At 40.9% G+C, this 17,684-nt stretch overlaps 1 protein-coding gene across 5 annotated transcripts in view; it reads right to left on the bottom strand.

Moving 5' to 3' along the window:
• Nucleotides 1–17,684, bottom strand: part of WDR33 (WD repeat domain 33) — a 141,716-nt gene that overhangs the window by 75,478 nt on the left and 48,554 nt on the right. For all 5 annotated transcript variants that reach the window (XM_054723400.1, XM_008158133.3, XM_028134820.2 and 2 more), the window contains exon 7: nt 17,009–17,106. In XM_054723400.1, the coding sequence (XP_054579375.1) occupies nt 17,009–17,106 (98 nt within the window). The remainder of the gene's footprint in view (nt 1–17,008; nt 17,107–17,684) is intronic.

The raw sequence follows: 17,684 nt of genomic DNA, 5'->3' as shown, positions 1-17,684 counted from the left end.
AACTAAATTGTGGCATTATTGTCAACAGATTATATGACGATAGATTTATTTATTTTTTTTAAATATATTTTATTGATTTTTTACAGAGAGGAAAGGAGAGGGACAGAGAGCTAGAAACATCGATGAGAGAGAAACATCGACCAGCTGCCTTCTGCACACCCCCTACCCGGGATGTGCCCGCAACTAATGTACATGCCCTTGACCAGAATCGAACCCGGGACCTTTCAGTCCGCAGGCCGACGCTCTATCCACTGAGCCAAACCGGTTTCGGCTGACAATAGATTTAAGAAAACAGAATGTCACTTGATCTTTACATTCTTCAAGTAGAACAACTTTTAACCGCCACAGGGTTTATTATTATAAATGCAATTATACTACTTGGTTCTGCAATGGACGTATCACTCCTAGTAGTAATACCATTTATTGGTGTGTTTTTTTCTTAAAATTTTGAATAGCTAAAAAAATCCAAAACAATGTTTAAGGGAGATAAAAGGGACAGAAGCAAAAAGACACTGTAAAAATAAATAAGCAAACACAATGAAAAACGATCAGCATCCTTACAATTGGAATAACAAATCCAGAAGGCAGAGGAACTGTTGGCAGTGTAAGTGCATGAAATTCCTCAACTTTCATGACAGGAATAAAGGAGACACTGTCAGACACACACACTAAGAAATGTATTCTTTTAAAGTCCAATGATAATCACAGGAATAAATTTTCAAAATTATTTTTAAAAGATTATCTCTAGAGAATGGTAAAAGATTGGCAGGATTTCGCATTTCAAGTTCCATCGCTCTATGGTATCGGAGAAAACATTTACCATGGTGGAAATTTCCCAAAATGCTAAATTCTATGTTGCCTCTAGTTTCTGACTAGACCACACATGCTTAAACGTTATCATTAATGACTCTAGATGTGAGGCTAACTCAGAAGTATCTTCCAAAAGTTTAAATGTTCCTTCTCTTTGATCCACCAAGTTTACTGTTAGGGGACTCACCAAAGGTAACAACTCTAAAGGTACAAGGAAGTTAGCACACAGCTGTGTCAGCAAAAGCCTCTTGCAAACCCTAACGTCCATCAATGAGCATGGCTAAATGTGTTATGGCAAATACGTGCTATACAGTGGTAAAGCAGTAACCGAGAGGACTGGGGCAGTGATGGGATGGAAAGATGACATAATACACTGTGTCATGACAGAATGGCAGAAGAATATATGTAGTAAAATCCCACTTTGTGTAGTTTTCTAAAAACCCTTTTAGATATGCTAGATATGCATAAGAACTGTGAAAATATACACACCAAACTATTAACAGAATTGTGATGACCTCTGGATGTGAGACTAAAAGGCGAGAAGACACTGACCTTTTACTTCTAGTTGTTTGAACTTCTTATAAACATAACCTTTGTAAATTACAAAAAATTCTTGAGAAAACAACTTCCACATTAATCCTGCCCACTGCTTTCCTTCCCTTCCCACCCTCCCTCCCCAGCACTGCTGCACATACCCCCGACCTTCCGAGCGGCACACAGTGAAAACACGTAGATCCAGAGCTTACAGCCCTCTCCCAATCTCACTGCCATGTAATCCTCAGAACAGACTTGGCGCCCTGCACGACTGACAGAAAATGCCTCTCAGTGTTGCGTTTGGTCTGCAGCATGGTTGTTAGGGGGCGTGCTGCCAGGGAGGCCAAAGTGTGCGTGACGCCCCGTGTAGGTCATTAATTGATGTGGTCAGTCTGGTTTTTATTCACCATCTGTCATCTTCTTGGTGACAAGACAAGGTGTAGAAAGATCAAAGTATATCCACTTTAACTAGTGGGAACTCTTCTGAAAAGGTGTGCACTGATCATAGGCTTTGTCTCAGGGTGGAATTCAGGACACGTTTGTGTATGTGTATTTGCAGAGTTTACACATTTCTTTGCCAGTCACCCACACATAAATCACTAAATTATGTCCTCAGTGTTTCCCAGAGCGAGAACGCTGGTTAGCCAGGTCTCTGTGGCAACACTGCAGGCTGTGCTCCGCGGGAGCAGTGGGATGTCCGGGTTCTGTTCCTGGTCTTTAACTCTCATCTTCAGCTATCACGCTGAACACAAATCAAAGTCATGTGGCAGAGAGAAGGCTTCTCAACCTGAACTGTGCTTCAAGAAAGGCTGTTTGTTCACTACCCTTTTTCAGGAAAGGCAACAATAAAAGGAGACAATCAAAGAATAAAGAAAAAAATGAAAAGAATTAAGAAAAATAGAACATAGGAGGACTTACAATGTGACCACAGTGCTAGTTATATAAATACTAGAGGCCCGGTGCACAAAACTTGTGCACTGTGGGGGGAGAGGTGGGGAAGGCCCCTCAGCCCGGCCTGAGCCCCCTCGCAGCGGGGAGTGGGCCTAAGCCAGCAATCGGACATGGCTCTCGCATCCCGGAACCCCTTGCTCCTTACCACTTGCTCGCTGCTCCTTAGCGCTATTACAGAGGCAGGAAAGGCTCCCACCACCGCCGCTGCGCTTGCCAGCCGTGAGCCCTGTGTTGAGCATCTGCCCCCTGGTGGTCAGTGCATATCATAGCGACCCATCGTTCTGGTCATTCCGCCATAACCGTCACTTAGGCTTTCATTATATAGATCTCTAACAATTAAGTATTTAATTTTGTTCTAATGTAAAATGTCTATTAAAATGTCCAAATCAACAATCAAAACCTAAACATGAATCATTTCTTTGGTCATTATATTTTTCAAGATATTGTAAACCTAGTATAAGTAGCAATGGAAAGAATATTATGGCCCAGCTGGTTGGGCTCAGTGGATAAAGTGTTGGCCAAAGGACTGAGGGGTCACAGGTTCAATTCCAGTCAAAGAAATGTTCCTCAGTTGCAGGCTTGATCCCTGGCCCCAGCAGGGCATGTGAGAGTAGCAACCAATTGATGCTGACGTCAATGTTTCTCTCTGTGTCTTTCTCCCTCCCTTCCAATCCTATATAATAAAAGGCTACTAAGTAAATTGTCCCCTTGACTAGGAGCTCAACCAAGGGGCAGGGCTGGCTGGCCAACTGGCCCCAGCCCCTCCCCTTGGCCGGCCCCACCCCCGATCAGCTCCCCCCACCCTAATCGGGGGCGGGGCCAGCCCGCCAACCACTTTCGGCCCCTCCTCCCAGCCAACCCGGCCCAATAGGACCCGATCAGGGCAGGCCAGTCTACCCCCACCCGTGCATGAATTTGTGCACAGGGCCTTTAGTCTCTATAGAAAAATCAATGGAAAAATATCCTCAGGTGAGGATTAACAACAAAAGGAATATTCCTCTCTAAATTAAGAGAATACTTCAGTATATCTTATACACAGCACATATGAATTTACCTAACTAGAACTCACAAAATACAATAAAACAAAAGACCAGCTAGTGGTTCTCAGGAAAGATTCAAATATATTATCTGTTCAAAAACCAAAGCAGCAAGCACCCAGACAGGGGAAAAGAACAGAACACTGGGAACAGTACATGGGGAATGGTGTGAGTGAAATACTGCCCTCAGGTAATACTGTGGCTCTGACATGACAGTGGGAGTGAAGAAGTATGAGGACTTATAGAAAGTTTTCAAAATAAGTCATAGTTCCATTTTAATATGTTATTGATTTAAATGTGGCTTATAATACAATTAATGTTGTTCTTATGTTTATTTTAAACCTAAGAATCACTACCTAAGAGTCACTATAGTAAACAGGATAGTTATATATGCTACCACATCCCAACTCCTGATCTAGCAAACAAGTTCCTCTTAAGTAAACCCTTTATAACACCTTTCCTGGTCAATCCACCTCCTCTTAAATCAAATTCACTTCAATAAGATACTTCCTCGAGACCCGCCATGCTTTCCAGCCTGTTTCCTTGCACAGGATGCCAGACTTAAGCAACAAATGTTGACTCATGCTGCAGCTTCAGCAGAGCCTGCTGTGTACTTCTGGGACCTTCACAACAACCCTGTGAGGTGGGTATCATTAGCCCCACGTTACAGAGGAGGGGACACAAACTGAGACAGACTGACTTGCCCAGTGGCTAAGCTGAGATTCAAAGCCAGACCCGCTCACTCTCAGATGAGTGATGTTTAAAGTAGCCCAGAGGGAAAACAAAGGCCGCCCCAAATAGAAACAATGACTGTACCTAGAATTTTGGAGCAGCTGGGGAAGAGGTTCAATAATATTAATAACTTCTTCATTGTCACTTAACATCATAAACAGAAATTACACTATATCCTGCTATCATTAAAATTTAAAGGTGTGGCTCAGTGGCTGATCGTCGACCTATGAACCAGGAGGTCACAGTTCGATTCCTGGTCAGGGCACACACCCAGGTTGCAGGCTCGCCCCCCAGTAGGGGGAATGCAGGAGGCAGCTGATCAATGATTCTCTCTAATCACTGATGTTTCTATCACTCTCTCCCCCTTCCTCTTTGATATATATATATATATATATTTTAATGTAAAGGTAATAAAAACCATAATTTACCTTATCCTTTTCATGGAAAAAAATGACGTTACATACACACTCACACTCATTGACTCTGAAAAGACATAGTAAACTGGTATGATTCTACGTAAGTCCTGGTGAGTGGAAGTTATAAAGACATAAATGAAAATCTAGTGGTTGTAGTAAATAATAATAAGAGTGAATTTTGTGGGGATTATGTAAGTGGGCTGCTGCCTAGACAGATATAGTTTCAAATTATGAAACCTCAATCCAGGCACTTGAACCAAGAGGATATACCACAAACGTAGGCACCTAAATTATATGATGATACATTCTGACATCTACACATAATTTAGTCACAGTAAAAAATGGTTACATAGTAAGTTCCCTACCAATCTTGAAAACTGGGGTAACTTTGGAATGTATTTCCCATGCAAAAATATGTACTGTACTTAGTAAATAACATTTAAATGATAGGGTGTTTAAAATCTCGCCATAACCGGTTTGGCTCAGTGGATAGAGTGTCGGCCTGCAGACTCAAGGATCCCAGGTTCAATTCAGGTCAAGGACATGTACCTTGGTTGCAGGCACATACCCAGTAGGGGGTGTTGCAGGAGGCAGCTGATCAATGTTTCTCTCTCATCGATGTTTCTAACTCTCTAACCCTCTCCCTTCCTCTCTGTAAAAAATCAGTAAGATGTGTGTTTTTTTAAATCTAATATAAACACATTTTTCTGGGTGAAATAGTATTTTTTTCAATCCTCACCTGAGCATATTTTTTCTATTGATTTTTTATTTATTTATTTATTTATTTATTTATTTATTTATTTATTTTAGAGAGGAGAAGAGGGGGGAGAGACAAAGAGAGAGAAACATCGATGTGAGAGAGACACATCGACTGGTTGCCTCCTGCACCTGCCTGCCTAAGGCCAGGGCTGGAGCCTGCAACCAAGGTACATGCCCTTGACCGGAATCAAAACTAGGTCCCTTCAGTCCACGGGCCAACACTGAGGGCTGAGCCAAAACAACCAGGGCTATGTGAAATGGTCATTAGGAGAAAAGCCTTAATCTGAAAACTTATCGTTAGTTTGGTACAAATCAACAATATTCCAATGCTACTGCTGCTCCAACGAAAGCACCAAGATGTACAGTTATACAATCTATAACTTTTCTTAAAGGTTTTCCAGGTTTGCCCAGCTGGCATGCTTCCATAGTTGAGGATCAACCTAAGAACTAGGAGGTCACGGTTCAATTCCCAGTAGGGGCACATACACAATTTGTGGGCTTGATCCCTATTAGCAGGTATGCAAGAGGCAGCTAATAGGTGATTCTCATATTTTAGGGAGAGAAAAGGCATCAAGATTCTCAAAAACACTCAAAACTACCATGAAGCTATGAAAATTTCCATGAAAAACCATGATGACATTTATTTACATATGAAAGCTCTATAGAACTGGCAGTGCCAACATGAAGACACTTTTTGCCTATAACATGTCTTATCTAGTGGGTTAAACATTTTGAATCCTCTTTTCATGTGACACCACACAAAAGTGCTCTGGACTTTTGTAAGTATTCATAGTAAGTCTTAGCTACAAGCCTAACTTTTCTGGTTTTAAAACTTACTCAGTTTTTACCAAATAATCAAAAGAATTAAGTATCATTCAGCATTAAGGAAAATATCCACAAATTGTTATTCAAGGTGAAGATACAATAGAAGCCTATCTTGTAGTTTAATGAGAAACAAATTTTGTTCTGAAGACCGCTATATATTTTTAAAATATATTTATACTGATTTCAGACAGAAGGGAAAGGGAGAGAGATAGAAACATCAACGATGAGAGTGAGTCATGGACCAGCTGCCTCCTGCACGCCCCACATTAGGGATCAAGCCTGCAACCCAGGCATGTGCTCTGACCAGGAATCAAACTGTGACCTCCTGGGTTCATAGGTCAATGCCCAACCATTGAGCCACACCGGCCAGGCAAGAAAACCTCTATATTTTAAAAGTATCTCCAGATTGGCATGAGCAGATGCTCCAAAAATATCTGATTTTAAAAAATTACCATTTTGCCCAACCGGTATGACTCAGTGGTAGAACATCAACCTATGATCCTGGAGGTCACGGTTCGATTCCTGATCAGGGCACATGCTCAGGCCGCAGGCTCAGTCTGAGCATGTTTGGGAGGCAACCAATTGACATGTCTCTCTCACATCAATGTCTCTCTCATTCTCTCTCTCCCTCTTGCGCTCTCTTTCCCTCCCTCCCTCCCTCCCTTCCTGTCTTAATGGAAAAAATATCCTCTGGTTAGAACTGACAAAAAATTAAAGTTACCATTTTTAAAGTCTAAAAACTACTTCATTGATCACAGATACTCTTTTATGTACTGTGGTGCTTACTTTAGAAAACATGTGAAATTAAAATATCATTAAAAGTGATGCTTTTAAATCAAAAATCTTTAGCCATCACTTGTTCTGCTCATGAAGAAAAGAATAACTGACCCTCTCCACCATACCTAAGGCCAGGTAACTAGTCAGGCACATAACACACAAAAATTATTGGGATAAATGAATAAATACAAATTTCCTTTCAGTTATCTTTGATGCACCCGTCTAAGCTGGAATGGAGCTGTGAAAACAAGGTCCTTTTTGCCTGAGGTCAAGAAATTTTACAATTGTAATTTTTAATTGTAAGGTATATAACAGTTCATAAATATTAAATAATTTTAAAAGTGCCTTTGATATTTACTGCTTTGTATTAACACAGGCATTACAGAAAATGAACAGCTGACTCTTCCCAGATGTAAAAATACACACTCCTGAAGCACTGAAAACTAATTCCTACACACTCAGTTTAGTGGAGTAAACCCTAGGATGAATGCAGGAAAGCGCAATCATCTTATTTCTAAAAAAGAATATAGCACTCATAGAGAGGAAATGAACCCTTGAGTACACACAACTTAAGAAAAAGAATATTACTACTTTTGAGAAGTCCCTGTGTATTCCTTCCTGGATGCATCTGACTGATTTTTAATAAATGCAAATGTTTTGTGGTTTAGCAGTGTGTTCTGGTCTCTTTATAACTAAAGCGATCAGAGGACTGTAGATACTTCTCAGAAGTTCCTGAAATCTGATTTAAATCAAACTTTAAAACGGTTTTCTGGTATATCATAAAAAAGTGAGTGAAAGACAAAAGCTAATTAAAAGAAAAACAGTATTGCCCTGGCTGGTTTGGCTCAGTGGATAGAGGGTCAGCCTGGGGACTGTGGGGTCCCAGGTTTGATCCCGGTCAGGGCACATGCCCAGGTTGCGGGCTTATCCCCAGTAGGAGGCGTTCAGGAGGCAGCAAACAAATGAGTCCCTCTCATCATGGATGTTTCTATTTCTCTCCCTCTCCCTTTCTTTCTAAAATAAATAAAATTATTTTAAAAGAAAGGAAAACAGTATCTACTATGCTACTTAACCACTGACAAATATTTATATACCACTTTTTAATCGTATACTTTTAATAAAGGTCCTACCTACTAACAACTCAAAATATATGAGATATATTTATCTAATTTTATCCCCTTTACAAAGCTCTGCATTTTTAACTTAAAAAACTATCAAAGATCTAATTAGCTGAGAAGTTCTACAATATAAGAGGGTAGCTAAATCAGCAGAAAATGGAAATTTAAGTCTCATTACTCAAAATTAACTCATGCAGACAATTACAGAATATTTAATAAATGTAAAGATGCAAAGGATCTTTCTGAAAATTGCTGCCTACATTATTAATCATCGTAATTTGTCACTCTCAAAAAACTGGAGTCTTTCTATACACATGTCTGGGAACTGTCATCGACACCGCTGCAACTGAATATGAGGGCAGCAACATCCAGCTCTGCCACCCCAAGAAAGCCACAGACTTCGTCCAACAAATTTTTTTTTATTATGTGCAATATTCAGAACATGTGCAAAGATAGAACGATAAAAGCCAAGTATAAAAATCTAAAACAATTCCTGTAAAACTGTTACTACTGTACCATGTGAAATAAATATTTTAGGACCTTACTAATCCCTTTAAATAATGTGCTTCAGAAGTAAATATTAAACCTTTTTCCCTTTCATAATATACTCAGATAATTATTTACATAGGAGAACCTACCATGACCCAGTTTTTTTAGGAGAGAAGAGGGAAAAGACCCTTAAATCGATTTTCCTCAAAATAAGGAAACCCAGACAGAGAAGATAGGTGTCCCTATGTAACGTGTCCACGTGTTGGCTGGATGATTAAATGAGATGTGCCTGGCCGAAACCGGTTTGGCTCAGTGGACAGAGCGTCGGCCTGTGGACTCAAGGGTCCCGGGTTCGATTCCGGTCAGGGGCATGTACCTTGGTTGCGGGCACATCCCCAGTGGGGGGTGTGCAGGAGGCAGCTGATTGATGTTTCTCTCTCATCGATGTTTCTAACTCTCTATCCCTCTCTCTTCCTCTCTGTAAAAAATCAATAAAATATATTTTTTAAAAATAAAATAAAATAAAATGAGATGTGCCTGAAGTGCTGTTAATTTGAAACATACTATGTCACTAAAAGGAGTTACTCTGCTACAGGCTATCTGAGAGGAAGACGGGTGTTTGTTTTCATTGTGGGGAGAATGAACAGGATTTTGTAGAACATTTTGTGAAAAAAGTAACTATGGTCCTTTAAATCATAAACGACATGGGTTGTCAACTTTACTTTGATAAGTTAAATTATTCCCAATAAAAAACATCAGAGACTTTTGAAACCCTCAGACTTTGTAAACGCCTTCACACAGTTCAGAAGCACACTGCTAAATCACAAATCTTCACAGGGGGGTTGAGCTCATTAAACACAGTCAGATGCGATCAGGAAGGAATACACAGGGACTTCTCAAAAGTAGTAATAAGCACCAGCTGGTTTGGCTCAGTGGCTAGCGTAGGCCTGCAGAATGAAGGTGCTGGGTTCAATTCCAGGTTGTGGGTTCGATCCCTACCCAGTAGGGGGCGTGTAGGAGGCAGCCAATCAATGATTCTCTCTCATCTGTCTTTCCCTATCCCTTCCTCTCTGAAATCAATAAAAATATATCTTTTTTAAAAAGCACTAATAAAGGAGATGTTTGTGGATGAGCTGCTGCTCTCCCAAGCTGCCGGCAGGAATGGAATCAACACTCATGTATGATTCAACCCTGTCTCTGCTTCATTGGCTCAAGTAGTGACAGGCAGTCCAGTTCCACTGATTGTCCAGGTACATATTCTGGAGACCACATTCGGGCTGCCAGTAGCCATAGGATCAGATAACAGCCCCACCTTTGTAGCCAAGGTATCTCAAAGTATAGCTCAAGCCTCAGGCCCAGAATCTGGACAGGCAGGAGCAGAACTCTAAAAAGTACTTTAACTAAATTTGTCCTAGAAACCGGTGAAAACTGGACCAACCTCCTGCCCTTCGCCCTCTTAAGGGCCATGTGTACCCCCTACCAGAAGGGGTTCCCCCTTCGTTTATGATCATGTATAGTAGACCTTCCCCCATCCTTCCCAGGGTCAGGGAGAAGCTGAAAGCTGGAATTCATAACCATTCCCTTACTCAAGTCCTTACAGGCTCTGCAGTATACCCAGAGAGCCACCCATAAGCTTGTTCGCGATGCTCTGCCAGTGCCCACCGCGGACCCTGTACATCCCTTCCAGCCTGGGGACTCGGTGTGGGTAAAGAAGTTCACTGCCCAAGGACTCACCCCAACCTGAAAGGGACGCTACACTGTTATCCTGAGCACGCCCACGGCTGTTGAAGTAGACGGCGTCCAGACCTGGCTACACCACTCCCAGCTCCTGCACCAGGAAACGGCCTGGATCCTGGCAACCACCCGTGAGATCCCTAGCCTGGGCTCCACGCAGGCCAGGAGGAGACTCGACACCTGCAGGAGAGGAGCTGGACTTCACTGTGGACAGTACTGATGGGGACTGTGGTACTAGAGGCCTTGGCCAGAAGCGGGAGACGAGGTAGAAATGCAAACCGTCCCATGGTTGGGCCCGTAAGTTCCAAGACAAGGGGGGAATGAAAGGGCAGAGCAGGACAGCACAGAATGTACTGTACCCTCCATCCTGTGTAACTATGTATATGACTCCTTTTTCTAAGAAAACCGCGAGAATGTAACAGTTGCATACACCTGCCAATAGGAATGTAGAGAAGTGGACTCAGTCCAAATTAGGCAAGCTGCACAGTACCCCCGTGTAACCAGACCCCTGACCCCTGACCAATCAACGGGGCCAAGAACGATCCCCCCCCCCACGCCCACTGCTTTGGACCCCCTTTAAAGCCTTTGTTCTCCCAAGGCTCTCGCTCTCCCCCGGTGATTGCTGGAGACGAGCTCGTGCTAGCACGAATAAAGGTTCTTATGCTTTTACATCGGGCTTGGCTCCTTCCTGGTGGGTTTTTGGGGATCCTGAACACTGGGCATAACCACCACAAAGGGATGTGAGAGATGCCTCTGGGAGGACCAGGTATGCAGCAGCGCCCACCAGTAGGCTGCAGAAAGAGCAGGGGGGGAGCCCAAAGGACTGTCTGACCCGGACCTGGGGGTCAACCTAGGAACCATTCCATTCGAGAACTGCCTATTAGCATGGAAAATTAACAACCCAGTTGCCCAAACAATGGAGTCGCACCTCAGCCTCCTACTTCCCCAGGCCTGTAATCCCTCCTTCCCATGTAATCTTTCTCTTACCCTAAATAAGCAGCTGGCTCATTGGGGGGCTGCAGAGAATTTTGTGAATGAGCTGCTGCTCTCCCATACTGCCTGCAGGATTGGAATAAACACTCATGTGTGATTTCCTTTCTTAAAAGAAAAGTACTTACAATACTTTTTCTTAAGTTGTGTGTACTCAAGGGTTCCTTGGTTCTCCATGAGTGCTATATTTAAAAACTGAACACACATCTTACCTCCTGAATAAGTCTCAATAGAACTCCTTATGTCCATGTTCAATTTATATAACCTAGTATGTATCTTATAACCCATTTGCAGTTTGAACTATTCCTGTGATTAAATTTTTTGTTGTTAAATATATCATACACTGAAAATCTATAACCTCTATGAATAGTTTTAAAAAAGAACAGGTAAAATGAATTTGGATAACTGAGTTGCCTGTTCCCACGTCACTCTTTTCTTAAAAAAAAAAACACTCTACAATTCAGTCACCACAGATCAGGAAAACATTATTGCTGTTGTTACTTTTAAAAGATCAAAGAGGCAGTTTAACATAGTGGTTTGAGAGTATGAACTCTGGAGCCAAACAACCTGGATTCAAATATGACCTTGGGCTAGGTTTACTTAACTTTTTCCCAACTTAGTTATTCATTCTCTCACAGGGTTATTCAGAAGATTAAAAGAGGAAGATTACTATGCCTGATTCATAGTAAGTGTAATGTGTCAGCTATTATTGTTAAAATCAGGAAGGATAGACAAAATTAAGCCAGACTTGCAGCCTGAATTCTTTTTAGGAGTATTATGCTTTTTACGAAAATTGACTTCAGTATTCTTACCGACTCCATTTTTCAACGCTTCTCATTTACAGGTTAGCTGGTCGTTAGTGATCTAACTACACTGATAAAACTACATTTCTATCACGAGGATGACTCTTCTCCCATACTATCCATCTTAAATTTGTGAAAACATTACCTTCCCTATTGAACTTTAAGAAGCACGATAGGGGTCAAACCTTGTACTTAAGGTAGGGTGTATAGTGTAGGTCTATTTCACCAAGTCAAATGCATAAGCATCAGTAATCTAGAGAAGGGGTGGGAACATCCGACCTGTGGGCCATATGCGAAATCATTGGGTCGGCCCTGCCAAGGCAGTAGGGGTGAGTTAATTAAATGTTTGACCAAATATAGCAGGCTTGATTTTAAGTTGATAATTTTGTAGAGCCTGCAAATGATGTTAAAAATATCCAAATGCCTCTTGGCAGAAAAAAAGGTTCCCCACCCCTGATTTAGAAGCTCATGTACTCCTGGTGCTTAAATGTTATTTTAATTCCAATCCATAAACTGAGTGCTGCAATTTATATGAAGGACAGAATGTGCGTAAGTGATGCTGACTTGCACATGGATAGATATACATATACATGGTACTTTTCAATGCTGCACTATATTTAATTTACTAAATGTCTGTTTTTCCGACCTATGGATCAATCATCAAGACCTTTTGAGTAGCAAAATCTCCTGAGAATAGATCTATGGTCATTATAACCTTAAAAATACTGATTACTTTTTCTCATGTAACTTATTCCTTTTCCAAGAAGCCTACGAACAACTTCAGGAAGGACATCAAAAAGCAACTGTAAATTCTGCACTCAATAGTATGGTATCGTGGATTCTTTCATGCATAGGGACCCTTGTATGCTCACAGCTGAAGATTACACTAAAAGACGTGCCAGCTGTCTTCAAGTACTCCAAGGAGCCATGGAGAAGAGAGTACAGACTTAATTCTTCATGTTCCAGAGGCAGGACAAGTTGTAAGCAAACAGATTTCTGACAGAGCAAAAGAACTCTCTGAAAATTAGAATTACATATGTAAAATTGGAAAAGGGAATCATGTAAGGCACCAAATACTATTATCACTAAAAATGTTTGAGTAGAACACCGACATTTAGGAATGGTGTGGAAAAGGTAAGTATTTAATAAAGAGTTGGACTACATGATCACAAACCTCTCCTTCAATTAAAATGTTCTTGAATTTTCTTAATACTTAATCCCAAGTGATGGTCTAATGTACAACACGAACATGCTATAGGCATATGCGTACCTGCACCATGTTATAGAGTGTATGAGAATACATGAATATGACCCCTTCACCTGGGGCAACTGACATTTTAGAAGTTGGAAGATCCTATCCCTATTTGCTTGGAATTCTATCATTCCATGATCCCCAACCCAAGTGAAAGATAGCAAAATTATAAGAACATTGATTTTATTATTTTATAAACATTTCTAAAATTCAGGAAAAATTTTTAAATGAGGAAAAATGGGTAATCCTATCTAATAAAAGAGTAATATGCAAATTGACCATCACTCCAACACACAAGATGGCTGCCCCCATGTGGACACAAGATGGCTGCCACAAGATGGCCAGGAGAGGAGGGCAGTTGTGGGCGATCAGGCCAGCAGGGGAGGGCAGTTGGGAGGGACCCAGGCCTGCAGGGGAGATCAGTGGGGGGGACCAGGCCTGCAGGGGAGGGCAGATAGGGGCAATCAGGCTGGCAAGGGAGCAGTTAGGCATCAATCAGGCTGGCAGGGTAGTGGTTAGCGGGTGATCAGGCTGGCAGGCAGAAGTGGTTAGGGGCAATCAGGAAGGCAGGCAGGCAAGCAGTTGGGAGCCAGCAGTTCTGGACTGTGAGAGGGATCCCAGATTGGAGAGGATGCAGGCTGGGCTGAGGGACACCCCGCCCCCCGTGCACGAATTTCGTGCACCGGGCCTCTACAAAAGCCTAATATGCAAATTGTCAACTGGGAAAGCAGGAGTTCAATCGTTTGCTATGATATGTGCTGACCACCAGGGGGCAGCACAGAACGAAGGAAGGCCCTGGTCAGCAGCTCGTAGCCAGGAAAGGGAGGCCCCAGCTGGCAGCCAGAAGGCCCCGATCGGCCCTGATCGTCAGCCAGGCCTAGGGGTCCAACCCGTGCACGCATTTCATGCACCAGGCCTCTAGTTGAAGTATAATAACTTAACCAACATACCAGACCTACTATTAAAACTACTTGGGTGGTATAAACAACATGGTTTAAAAGAGTCATATTTATCCCTACCCTATTTGGCTCAGTGGACAGAGCATCGACCTGCAGACTAAGGGTCCTGGGTTCAATTCCAGTCAAGGGCACATGCCTGGAATTGTGGGCTCAATCCGCAGTAGGGAGCGAACAAGGGGCAGCCGATCAATGATTCTCTCTCATTGATGTTTCTATCTCTCTCTCCTTCTTCCTTCCTCTCTGAAATCAATTTTTAAAACATTTTTAAAGTCATATTTATTCCATATACTTACTGAGATACTAAGAAAAATATCATAAAAATAAAGTTTAAAAAAAATTTTTTAAGCAAAAAACATGGCCTGGTCAGTAGGACTCAGCTGGTTGGAGCATCATCCCATATATCAAAAGGAGGCAGGTTCTATTCCAGGTCAGGGCACATACCCAGGTTGAGGGTTTGATCCCTAGTCGGGGCATGTGTGGCAGGCAACTGATTGATGTTTCTTTCTCACATCAATGTCTGCTGTCTGTCTCTTTTTCTTTCTCCCCTCCTTCCTTCCCTTTCTCTAAAATTATTTTTTTAAGCAAAAAACATGAATAACCTAGAACATATATCCTATAAGCACATGAAGGTATAGTATTATACTTTTATGCCTCTTTGCAATTTCCATAGTAAAACTTAAAATAAAAAGAGCACCCACATAAAAAAAAAAATCAACTCTCAAATCAATATAAACATGATAGTGGAGTCTTTGTAACCTACAGGAATAACAGGAACAAATCAGTATCCACTGAACTATATCTAAATTCACCTGGACTCAAATCTGAAAATATGTACTGCTATTTAATGTCTCAGATGCAGAGGAAATTGCAGAGGAAAAGTGTTTTTTTTTTTTAAATATATTTTTTATTGATTTTTTACAGAGAGGAAGAGAGAGGGATAGAGAGTTAGAAACATCGATGAGAGAGAAACATCGATCAGCTGTCTCTTGCACACCCCCTACTGGGGATGTGCCCGCAACCAAGGTACATGCCCTTGACCGGAATCGAACCTGGGACCCTTGAGTCCACAGGTCGACGCTCTATCCACTGAGCCAAACCGGTTTCGGCGAGAGGAAAAGTTCTTAAGCACTATTTAGAATAGTTTCACTGCTAAAATTGAATAACACTTCATTAGAACTTGGAATGGGTAAATGTTACCATATAAAAGGTTTGGTTTTTTTTAAATCCAAGATGGATAGTAGCTTTATATCTGACTTCAGGTATTATAGTCTTAATCTACTATAAAATTGTTTTTGATAGTTTAGAATTGCTCTTAATAAGTAAAATTTTGTTTCCTCTGTATTTCTTAGAATTTCCAAAGCCTAGAAAAAGGTGTTTATCTAATTTCTGTTTAACAGCTAAGACTTCTACTAACAGTGAAGAAAGAGGAAACACTAGTGTAGCATTAGAGTAGGAGTAAGACTCGAGTTCTGGCTCTGAACTTACTTTACACTGAACATATTACTTAAGCCTTCCAGGTCATAGTACTCACCCATAAAATAATTCGAACCTGAGGACTTTAGAGACTGCCCCCAGTTCTGAAGCTGGACAATAGGATGACCTTCACAGTGTGTACCCACTTTCACTGTGATGGGTACTCCATCCTTACACTAGCTATCGCACACAATACTACGGATGAACCCACATAAAATGTGCAAGGCCAGGAATGTTTAAGCAAATGTGATTTTTTAAATATACTGTACTGAAATATGGGTTAGATATCAAGGGCATTTATTTTCTTGTCTAGAATGCATTGATACTATATGCTGCAAATAAAGCTCTGAAAGTTATAAATAACTTACAATTCAATCAACACAACTAATCCTGCTGACTCTTGAACAGAAAGGAAAATCTCTGAGTAATAATTTCTTGACATCCAATACTTGTGGCACCCATACACCCATTGAAACTGTTACTTTAATGGCATAATGAAACCAAGAGCATGAAGTAGAATGTACTCTTGGTTAAATCAGGGCAGGTGCAAACTAAGCACTTGAGAAAACTACCTTCCTAGTTAGTAATAAACTAATGAGATTTCGTTAAAAGTGTAAATGTTTGTGTCTAAATGTTTATATTGCATATAGAAAACACAAAGTTAATTCCCTAACCTCTAGCACCACTTAACTTACATAAATGGTGTTGATGTATTGTTAGTATTTCAACAGCCCCACTTTATGAAGTCTAAAACTAAGCTAATCCAAATGAAAATATAGACTTCTTTTGTAAGATGGAGTAATTAATAGATGTTAGTTTATAACTATGAAATCAATAAAAGTAATAAACAAGGACCCTCCAAATTTTAGTAACAAATGGGTCATGTGGTACAAATGTGATATAATGAAAGAACAAGCTTCCAGAAATATCAATACTAAGAAGTACAGCTATTGATACATCAGTTAATTCATACTGTGAAAAGACTGCCATGAGAATGTGAGCTAGCTACATAAAATTAGTGTCAGGATGTGCGAGAAAGGTAGCCAGAGTACCAGGCATGAAAGGAAGAGAGCCCTAAAAACACATACAGAAGCAAGTAACTGGGGGGAAGGACTCAAAGATAGGAAACACCTATATTTAATTTATAGTCAAAGAACTCAAAGATGATATAAGTAGTAAAAATCCGCAAAATGACTTTGAACCAGAGGGTTTAGGTTTCTTTAAAGAGCCTAAGACAGTGTATATGTGAGAAAACTGAATGGAGATGTAAGCTAGCATTGTGGTATTGTGATTTAACCACAAATGCCTTCCTATTTAAATATTCCAATGAGTACTGTTAGTACACATACCTCGGAGAATTCTTTCCTCATGGCAACGAAGAAAGTCCCAGATTCTAACAGTGCCGTCATCAGAGCATGTAGCAAATTTATTATCCGTGGGTGAGAAACTGTTACATGAAGACACACAGCAGGGGAAAGAAGTCAGCATTGAACAGATTATCTGTGCTTCTCAGACAGGGAAAAATAAAAACACTGTGCTGCCTTATAAACAGAAGAGGGGAGTTTCCACCCATGAAGATGCAACATAAAGAGAATGTTGGCAGCTAACCATGGCATCGCATCAAAAGAATGTAATACAGTAGTTGCTTCTTAGTTTCCAATCATCAATATTCAGAGCACTTTACAAGTGTATTACTACTACTGCTATTCACACTTCCCACAATACAGGATTTCCTGTTGTACCAGCAGAAAACATGGAGCTAATTTACGTGTAGAAACTAAATGAATTCCATTTTTGCAATATTCCTGTAAACAATCTTTTAAATCACAAAAAAATACTGCTCAAAAAATTAGCATCAGCTTCCACCTCAGACACTTCATGAAATGATAAACTGAAAAAAGCTGGACAGGATTTTTAAAGACTGGTGCTAAATATTCCTACACATGATGTTTCCGATTTATTTAAAAAGTCTACGGAAAACTTTCACAGCTCCTTTCTGGCAAGCGATCTCATGAATATTGCACT

The sequence above is a fragment of the Eptesicus fuscus genome, chromosome 11, assembly GCF_027574615.1.
Source record: "Eptesicus fuscus isolate TK198812 chromosome 11, DD_ASM_mEF_20220401, whole genome shotgun sequence".
Classification (NCBI taxonomy): domain Eukaryota; kingdom Metazoa; phylum Chordata; class Mammalia; order Chiroptera; family Vespertilionidae; genus Eptesicus; species Eptesicus fuscus.
This window is presented reverse-complemented; position numbering and strand designations above follow the sequence as displayed.